The sequence below is a fragment of the Poecilia reticulata genome, linkage group LG14 (genome assembly GCF_000633615.1).
Source record: "Poecilia reticulata strain Guanapo linkage group LG14, Guppy_female_1.0+MT, whole genome shotgun sequence".
In the NCBI taxonomy this organism is placed as follows: Eukaryota; Metazoa; Chordata; class Actinopteri; order Cyprinodontiformes; family Poeciliidae; genus Poecilia; species Poecilia reticulata.
Window position 1 is genome coordinate 20,628,037 of NC_024344.1, and position 10,556 is coordinate 20,638,592.

The window sequence follows — 10,556 nt, forward strand, 5'->3', positions numbered from 1 at the left end:
ATATATGTTATTTATTTATTTATTTTTTCCATTGTTCAAATTAAAGTTCTTTAATGATATCCTAGGGAGAAAAGCAAGAAGTACTCGAGTTTGGATGTGCTTTTGGACATTTTAATTATTAACAATGGGACCATGTTGTTCTTACTGCTGAATTTGTTTTTATATATTTATTTGGGGAATTTCAGCTCCACAACTTCAAACACTCAAGCGTGTATGAATGCAACTCAGTCACAGTAAGACAGGACAATAAGACATTAAGCATCAGGCAGGCTTCGTACTAATCTTTCATGGCATCAAATACGCAAAGGACATTGCAAAGAACATTTTGTTTGAGCCTAAAAGATAAGAAATAATTCAATTACAATACGAGCAGTTACCGGAAACTTAGTGAATACCTTACAAAATCCTTCTTCTGCAAAGCAAATCTATCAGGTTTTACAGGCAGACCTTTAATGCAACAGGAATAAATTAATTCTGTTACTTTTAGCTGTCAGGCTCGCATGCAGTGCATTAAAGAGTACGTTCCCAGAGATCTGATGCACTTGACAGCTTATTTAGCTGGAATATGGAGAAGACTGTGAGCAGCTGTCGGTACAAATAAAGCTGCTAATTTATGATGTAGCTTAAAGCTTTTAAGGTAAACAAGCCAGTAATATCTAGGTCAGCCTCGAGATTCATCAATAATGAGGAGAGCCATGGGTGAAATTCATTATTTGTCACTTTATTTTGAAAATTAAAAGAATTTTATAATAATAATTGTGACACAGCTGACTTTTTGGGTGATGTTTTTTTGATCACCCAAACTCTGAAGATGTCTACATACGAACATATCGTTACTGAAAAGCTGGTTATGGCAAGAAACAATACATTGATGGATTTTGGTTAAAATATAAACTTTAATGCTGCGTATGTTAGCTGAGATTAAATGCTTGATGCCTTCTGCAATGTCAGTAAAGACAAAATAAAAAGGACATCTATGGTGTCCAAACATTCCCAAAAATGTTTAGTCTAGAATTGTACTAACACCAATTAATGAGGCTTTTGTATTGCCTAAAACCTAGTGGTGCAGTAACATCTCTTACAAACAAAAATACTCTTAAAGTCTCATGAAGAGCTATCTATGTAGTGTCAGCATGCAGCTTTGTTTAATCAAGCTACCATGCTTCCTTTATAGCTGCTGTGTTTGTGACTCTTATTTTAAAGTAAGGAACATCTGCGATCTGAGAGCCTTTAAAATATGAAGAGCAAGACTCACAATGTTGACTAAAGAGGTATTTAAAAAAGCAACTGTGTGGCCTAAAAATAATGTTCACATCTCATAAATATATACCCTGAAAGCATACAAGCTGAAATTCTGTATTCTGAGTAAATTACAGTGGCTGATGAAATTGATTTACTCAATTTGCTTGTTTAGATTATGACTTTGTGTGTGCGTGCGTGGGTGTGTGTCTGTGGGAGTGTGCTTAGGTCAGGCTGAATAATTCAGGGCATTGTGTGCCTCAACTACTGGAGTCTTCATTATTGATGTGCTGGGATGCCACACACTCATGATATGAAGGCAATGAAGACCTCAGGGATACATGCACACCATGTTTCAATTCAGTCCTGTCAAGTACTGTCTGAACAACAATGGCTCATCATGATTTGTGCTTTTCAGCTTCTTGACAGGAGTGCCAGTGAGCGAAGATGTAACACACTCCTGTATAGATTGTGTATATCAAAAAGCCCGATCAACATAAATATGTGGGATTTTAGTAAGAGCCCCATGTCACAACGGCGCGAAGGCAGTGTCATCGGCGTAGAAGCTTGTTCTAACTGTGCATCTATTTGTGCCTCCAGTTCTGAGAGACGACTTCCGTCAGACACCCAGCGATGTGGTGGTGGCTGCAGGTGAGCCCGCTGTCATGGAGTGCATCCCACCCAGAGGCCATCCTGAACCCACCATCTCCTGGAAGAGAAACAACATCCGAGTCAACGATCGCGATGAAAGGATCACTGTAAGCAGACTTCAGCCATACCCCAAGAAAACCAAAAACACTTAATAATGTAATTTTATGAGGCTAACAATAGCATCTGGGAAGATAAACACGTCTTATATGTCATGACCTAATAAAAAATTATCTAGTCTTGCACAGGTCCAACAATTGGGTGAATACAAACTAATGTCTGATTTATTCAGCAAATTTTTTATGCTGATTTTCCTCTTCCGACAATCTTAATTTCTTGAAGTCTTATTGTGATGAGACCTTAAGAAAGACCTTTGACCTCCAGTCAAAGTCCAGAATCAATTTTGGACTTTTGGAAACACTTGGAGATTGTTTTTAGCTCCTGCTGTAAATGTACACCTGGGCTCAAGTTAATCCTTGTGTTGCAGGAAGACATCTTTCACTGTAGAATGTTTAATTATGCAGAGAAGTTTATAGGTGACAAGTCAACTGCAAAACAATCCCCCAAGCCATAAGTCTTCTATCACCTTGGTTGAAAGTTGTTATTTGGCCTATATCTGTTGTATCCATAAAACCCAAACGGGGTTGTCCCTCTGAACAAACACTTGGCCATCAGACATGAACACATCATACATTGATTTGGGATATTGTGCATAAGTGCAGCACAACCATAAAAACAAAGCGTTTCCATGGCGATCAGCTTACAGCTAGAATCATTGCCGAATCATGGAAGCCGTCGCAGGGGGAGCCATCTGTCACATCACACCCTGAACGTGACTGAGTGGCTTTGCTCTCGACCAACACGTCTTAATATTCTGTCTCCACGTTTTCTACATTCGTCTTCTCTTCCTCCCAAAACTTCTCCCTTCATCCTCTTCTTACCTCCTCTTGTATTTTCCTTCCGTTCTTCTCTTCCACTGCCCTCCCTCCTTCGCTTCTGTCGCTTTCAGATCCGAGGAGGAAAGCTGATGATTTCAAACACCAGAAAGAGTGATGCTGGCATGTACGTGTGCGTGGGAACAAACATGGTTGGCGAGAAAGACAGCGATCCAGCTGAACTGGTCGTGTTTGGTGAGTTACTTTCAAATTGATTGTATCACAGCACACTGCATTTGGTTCTTTTTTTTTCACATTAGTTTGTTGAGGATCTTCTCTTGGAGTCCCTGTGGAGGTTTTGTTTTATACCTCCTTCCTTTCCTTGCCAGCTGTTGGAGTAGACCATCGATCTTTCTCTCCCTGTTGCCCTTTTGACCCCTCTTCTTTTTCCTCCTGTCTGACTTTCGGCTCAGTGGGACTGCAGCATTCTTACAATGTGTATCGATTGTGGGGAGCACACAACCAGCCATTGTTCTTCTTTTACACTTTATTGCAACAGTAACACTTTAGTGTTTTCCAGGCTGTCACAATTTTTTAAAGCAGTCATGATAATCTTTATGAGAGCTTGCAGGGTGTACATGTCTAATTAGGTGTATTTAATATCCCTAATGGACTTATGGACTTATGATTGTTTCCCTTAAGAGTCAAATGTTGATGTTTTCAAAATAATCAGAGGAGGATGGTACAATTATTAAAAATGCAGCTAATAGTGATTTGTCTTTGATTCTTGATTCATATTTAAGAAATCCATTTGATCTGGGACATACGTAATATAGACCACACATGTAAAGTCATTGTTTATGTCTGTTGCTGCACAATACATTGAACACATCATGATAATCCGTGTGTTCACTGATGTCATACATACATTATTTGGTAAGCTGTTATATTTAGAGCAACATAGAAACTCCTCCACTCAGGACTTGTACAAGTCTAGCATCGCTGGCGTCAGGAATAGAGACAGCTAACATGTCTGCAGACCCCACACATCCTGGACACAAACTTTTTAAACTACTCCCTTCGCGTTGGTGCCACAGAGCGCTTTTGCGTAAACCAGCAGCCACAAATTCAACCTTATCTTTATATTCTGTTAAAAAAAAAACCTGGATGTTTACAAGGTAGAAAAAAAAGAATAATTTTAGTTTTTTGTTTTGTTGTATATGTTTACTGTGACAGACTGGCGACCTGTCCACGATGTACCCCGCCTCTCGCCCGGAACGTTAGCTGGAGATAGGCACCAGCACCCCTCCTGACCCCACTAAGGGACAAGGGTGTAGAGAAAATGGATGGATGGATGGATGGATGGATGGATGGATGGATGGATGGATGGATGGATGGATGGATGGATGGATGGATGGATGGATGGATGGANGATGGATGGATGGATGGATGGATGGATGGATGGATGGATGGATGGATGGATGGATGGATGGATGGATGGATGGATGGATGGATGGATGGATGTATATGTTTATTTTAAATGTCATCTCTGAAAGTAAAGCAGAACTGAGGTCAAATTCATTCTCGCTGTGCACAAACTTGGAGAATAAAAGCGATTAAAACCTGATCAGGTTGTATATTGACTCTTCTTCTACTGAACCGTGCTCACACAGCATTGGTTATTATGGGCTGTGCAGTGGATTGTGATAAATAATTCCACTTGTGTACAAAATGTCAGCAGGGAACTGTTTGTATGAACCTGCCTGCTTCCCACCACAATTCCCACTTTAGTTCTTATCCCCTGAAATTCTCCTGCATATCCCACATCTGAGTCCAACAAGGCATGCAGGGGTTTAAATGCCTCCTGGCTTCATTTCTGGTCTCTTCAAATACTCAGATGTGTTTTTTTTCCAGATATTAAACTTTGTTGTCCATATAAAATCTTTGGTAAATTGCATGAATCTTTTTTTTTGTTTGTTTTTACTTGCTTGTTAATCATTGCAGGGTCACAGGGGAGTTGTTGCTTATCCTCACCAGTCAATGGGCCACAAACGCCGTACGCCCTGAATACGAAGCAATCTATTACAGTCTGCTGAGAACATTAACCTTTAATTTATAATGACATTCACAAGATTTGCTCTGGAGTTAATGACTAATCACAGGAACCACATCAGATGTTTTGTTACATTGAGAAGTACTGTGTATTTGAGATTCTCTCATCCAGATGACTCAATAAAGAAAAAAAATTATACTAATTTACTATCTAGTCAGCAGAGACTATATTCCTGCTAAAACCAAAAACTGACCCTGCAGAATAAGTTTTCATTGAAGCGTTTGGGTTTATTACCACCAAATCCAGGTGCTGCATATCTAAATAGCGGTTCTGATTTCAGAGAGGCCCGTCTTCACCAAACAACCAGTGAACCAGGTGGTGCTGGCGGATGATACGGTGGAGTTCTTCTGCGAGGTACATGGAGATCCCACTCCGACTGTCCGCTGGCGGAGGGAAGAGGGAGAGTTGCCCCGGGGCAGGTACAAAGAGAAACAACACTAGTGCTTCAAAAATTCATCTCACATTCAGATATTATGTATGCATGTGTGAAGGGAAGCTCACGCTTGCAAACAGTTTCTGCGGGCACCCACTTTTTCTCAGATTTCTTGGGCAGAGTCATCCCCGGTGTTGATGTGTTTGCAGGTTTGAGATCCGCAGCGACAACAGCCTCCGTCTGAGCCAGGTGCGAGCTGAGGACGAGGGCACCTACACCTGTGTGTCAGAGAACAGCGTGGGCAAAGCCGAGGCCTCCGGAACTCTCCAAGTACACGGTAATGCTGCTGGATTTCTTTGACATGTGTGAAAAACATACTGACTTGTAACATAATTGAAAGATCTAAATGAAAGTTTACATTCAGTCATTATGGGCTTGATTGTCCACATAATGTGGGGCTTTTAATAACCTGCACATGGCTCTTTTTCCCATGTAAGAGGTTTACCATCATACAGCTTCAATGGTTTCTATAATATAGAAACGTGAGAGCACACGTTTGAATGTGAATGTGGATTTTAGCCAGTGTGATCTACCCCAACATCAAAATTTTGCTTCCAGGCTCCAATATACAGATATGCTAAACTTACACAAACTTTTTGTAAATGTACCGTAGCAAGTTGCACCACAACCGCATGTTTTGTGCAGCCTTCAGCAAGCTTCTGGGAGAGTTGTGTCTGAATATTTGAGTGTTCTTCTTGGCAGAACTTGAAAAGTTGAAAAACATGATTTTTTAGGTTAACTGGTTCCTTTAAGTTAGAGTTGGGTGTGCGTGCGTGTGTGTGTGTTTAAATGGTTGTTTGCTCTATATCTCTGTGTTGCCCCATGCTTGGCAGATGGCTTTCGTTCATTTGAAGGTCGCACCTTAACACATGCTTTTTGTTATTATGACTAAATAGCTCAATGATTGCTCCTTCTTCGATATTCTACTGACTTTGTACAATGAGTGTACACAGGCACATTTCCATTCAGCTTGAATAAACTTCAAGGCAATAATAAAACCAGCTTTACTTTTGAAGGAGAGAGATGAGTATTCCACCAATTTCTAGTTCATGGTACTACAGTTGTTAGTTGGAAAATCTTCTCAAGCAGCTGGCCAATCGGATATCAGGTTGGAATTAAACTCTTGATTGATTGTTTCTTCAACTGTTTTGATCATTACATTGTGAATTCTTAAAAGCCTTAAAAACATGTTCAAAGTTAAGTTAATAGCAAGTTGCCAGTGAAAGCATTCTACATTATTTCACCGGTTACGCATTGTTAAGTTCAACTGAAAGAAAGATAAAGAGGAAAAAATGGATTTTAAGGTTCTTTCAAGCCTCGACTCGACATCCCTGCGGAGAAACAACTAAGATCAAAAAGCAGCGAAATTGCCTGAGAATAAAGGCGGTCCCTTGAAGAATAGCGAGCGGATGAGGAATCTGTCATTTGCTATGATAAAAGGGAATATTTAGTGTTTTTTTTACTCGGTACAGACACCAGCGTCTACCCACAGAACGGACTGATAGACATGTCAATACGCTCCAATATGATAACTTCAAGAACGCTCTGACAATCAGAGCGGTACAAAAACACACTGGTGCAGAAGTGAACGCTGAAACATTTAACTAGCAGAAGTTTGTCTCCGAGTGAAGGAGGGATTCCCAGCATCTGCTTTTAGGCAAATGGAAATTGATTGTGGGTTGATTGTTACAGCTGGCAGCATTGGGTATAACAGGAAACTGAATGTCTCCACTCATCTTCACCTGTGTCTTCATTTGGATCATCACTCTACTGTTTCTTTCTTTTAGGATTAGCTGTTTAACTTTATTAGAATCATTATTTTAAGTTTGGCCACGTCAATATTCTTTTCAACTTTAACTCTGCAAATTTGCTTGTATTTAAAGCTTTAAATGCATTTGGTTCTGTAATCCCAGCTGTATGCTCTGGAAGCACACATTATCTATCTGGATCACTTGGCGTATATTAGGGGAGCAACGATAAATCTGCGCCAATTTTCTTAAGTTTATGAGATCGGAGATCATCAATTGGTTCATACCTACATGAGAAATCAATATTATCCACTGGTCTGATCTGCCATAGTCTGACAAAAGAAAAAAAAAAGTTTCGGCCAAAGTTGGATTCGGCAAATCAGGCTTTTTAAAGCCCAGATATTCCAAAAAAAATATTGTAATCGGTTCGTCCCTTGTGTTTGCGATGCAGCATATAGATCCACATCTAGAAGATTTAATGACAGGTAGTGGCTGACATGTCACACAAATGATGGGATACAGAAACTATGCTGTGCTATGCTTAGCCTTCCTGTTATCTGCTGTAATTCTCACTCTCTCTTGCAAAAACAAATCAAATCTATCATAGAAACGCATTTGTTGTACTATTGTAGAAAAGTTTCTTTCAAACCTTTTGCATTATGTCTCCACTTACTTATTCTAAAAATAACTAACTCTTAATTCTTCTTCCCTCAGTAGCAACTTCCTCACTGAAGAGGGTTGCGGTTAATGGAACCTGGTAGCACTCAGATATTGGTGTGTTCACTGATTGGAAAATAATTAGAATTTTTGAGTTTCTGATGAGCCGGGCACGAGTCGGGAGCGATCGGTGCGAAAGTTCTCGACGCGTCTCTCATTTCACTCAATGTTCCAAGTCATTACCAGTTCATCATCTCATTTGTCTCACTTTTCTTCTCCCCCCCCCCCTCCTCCACCCCGTCGCCTCCTCTAACATCACTCCATCGCAGTCGGACACTCGTGTAAGTATTCCATTTCATTCCATCGCTTGTATATTTGCGTGTGTTTGTGTGTGAGCGATCCCTCTCGGGTTGCCATGTTTCAGACAGCAGCCACTAACGCAGATGCTCGTCTGCCTGAAAGCATAAAAGGATAATCAATTAGCAGTGAAGCCCTTCTACAATCAGGAAGGAAGGCTTTTTATTTCCACCACTCTCGTGCCACGTCATCTAACGATTGGACCTTGGGAAGCAAGAAGCAGGGCTCCCATTAATACCAGGAATCTTAAATTCAGAATCCAAACCTTCAGCCTTTGTCAAATAAATTAAAAGGAGGCAATGTGGCTGCAGTTTAATTCCGATTAATCCAACCTACCCGAAGAATTCAATTTTCTCTCTGGGTTGAAATGCATCTACGTGGAAGTGATAAATGTGTGCTAATTTCTGTTGTGTGTCTGTGAACGAGATGTCCGTCGGGGACACAGAAGCAGGATTCCTTACTAGTTTTAACTCTCCGATGTTCTGGTGTGCGGAGCTTCCTGTTTGCATTCCTTCAAGACAAACATGTAATTGAGGTCAGGAGCTTAAACTGAGGCAGAGGCTTTCAGTCGGCTGCTGTTCAGACTATATAAACAGTGGAGTCGTGCCGTTTTTCAGGAAAAGGTTTATACGGCGGTTCTTAATGGTGGCGGTTATGCTCTCTACCCAACATTAATGTTTCTTTAAAGGGGGGAAAAAAGTAACGTTTTATCTGAGGCCCATTCTGCCTGTCAGAAGGGATGAGGTGAGATAAAGATTTTCAGCTCTTAACACATTTAAAGACTTGAGTAAGTCATGCTGGAGTGATGCAATTAAGTGTGACATTTGTATAGAACATCTCATTGAACTGAGCTAGAAGTCACTGTAGAAAGTTGAAAGTAACAGTCGATGTTAATTATTGAAAATTACTGTTTTGCAACCCCGAAAGACCAGAAAGTCACTTTTACATTTTGCTGACCCTTCTGGGCCACCATACCATGTTCAAATGTAGCTGCTTTTTTGACTATAACCCCAGTTTCATCTGAAGAAACACCAGAGCATGATGCTGCCACTACCATGTTTCACTATGGGCATGATGTTCAATAGTCGATTCTTGTTGTCAAACTTACCTTTTTAGATTGTGGCCGAAAAATTCAAGATTCATTTCATCAGAACATAACGTGTTCTCCTGTAAGCGTACTACTTACATTACCGTTCGTTTTTTTATGTTTGTTTGTTTTATTTTTGTGACACATTTTGCCATAGTAACAAGTGGAGGTTAATGTTTAAAAGGTTTTGGGAGATTTTAGGCAGACAAGATATATGGAGAGGCTGTTGTAACAATGACGGCGGCCATGTTTTACCGTTTTATCTTCTCCCAGCTTTTGTAAGGTCACTGTTGTCCCATATTGCCACCACTTGTTGATCTGTACCATAACTAATATTAATTATGATATGCTGTCTGATACCTGACTGAGAAGATTCTCTCCAACTTCTCTGCCAATTTGGCTTCTAGGAGCAGATTACAGGAAATCGCTAGAATAACAGCTGAATGCTAAAATGTTAGGATTTAGTTTTTTCTCCCCCTTCTTCCATCTGACGGATATGCTCATTTTCAAGTTGAGCTCTACAACATATATATTGCATTGCAGGTGGAAAACCTTCTTGGCTTGATGGTGCAGAGGACTCCGCTTCTTCATAATCATAAACAACACGTGAAATAATGCACTGACTGTGAACACATGCATGTCCAGACAACACAGAAGCGTCGGTTTATCCGTGATCCAAATGAATCCTCTAATCCTACACTTGATTGAAACCATGTGCTTCCAGAGCACGGAGCAAGAGAGAAAACTAGACAGATTCATTGTATCCTTAGGTTTGAACTTACATTTGATCGGTACATCTTTCTTACTCATTTAAATCTGAAAATGAAATTTCATTGGCAAACAAGAACGCACAGCGAAGAAAATATATCTTTGAAGACGAGCGAGGCTTTGAAATGTTCTTATTCTGAGTGTTGTTCTTCTCTTTCCCCAAGGTGCTGCGACTTTAGAAAATAATCAAAGTCCTGCTGCTGCAGTAGCTTTCTTTCTTGGGCTATTTAAAGCATCATCATTCTTTAAGTTCCTTTATTGATGTTGGATAAAGAAGTTGGAGCTCAGGGCAACAAAAGAAAAGGGAAAAAAAAAGGCTACCTTCCAATTAAATGTAAGCTCTGATGAATTATAGCCTGACTGCAATACATAACTCCGTGGAAATAACCAAGTACTCAGTCTTCATTTGGGAGTGAAAACAGTCTGAGGGAAGAAATAATGTTTAAATGTAAGAGCAGGGGTGTGTTACGAGCAAGCGGCGGTCGTCGTGGCGTAGGGGAGTGTTTGTTGGAGGCAACATGTGTGAAACAGCGTCTGGGACTCTGACAGCTGCCTGTCATATCTAAGCCCCCAAAGGAGCTCCTACTGGAAGTGTGTGTGTGTGTGTGTGTGTGTGTGTGTGTGTGTGTGT

The 10,556-nt window shown here is 40.4% G+C and overlaps 1 protein-coding gene across 4 annotated transcripts in view; it reads left to right on the plus strand.

Moving 5' to 3' along the window:
* robo3 (roundabout, axon guidance receptor, homolog 3 (Drosophila)) overlaps positions 1-10,556 on the plus strand; it is a 174,849-nt gene that overhangs the window by 128,865 nt on the left and 35,428 nt on the right. For 3 of the 4 annotated variants that reach the window (XM_008428408.2, XM_008428409.2, XM_008428412.2), the window contains exons 3-7: positions 1,840-1,997; positions 2,897-3,017; positions 5,156-5,294; positions 5,458-5,585; positions 8,043-8,054. In XM_008428408.2, the coding sequence (XP_008426630.1) occupies positions 1,840-1,997; positions 2,897-3,017; positions 5,156-5,294; positions 5,458-5,585; positions 8,043-8,054 (558 nt within the window). The remainder of the gene's footprint in view (positions 1-1,839; positions 1,998-2,896; positions 3,018-5,155; positions 5,295-5,457; positions 5,586-8,042; positions 8,055-10,556) is intronic. The other variant, XM_008428411.2, reaches the window with a different exon arrangement.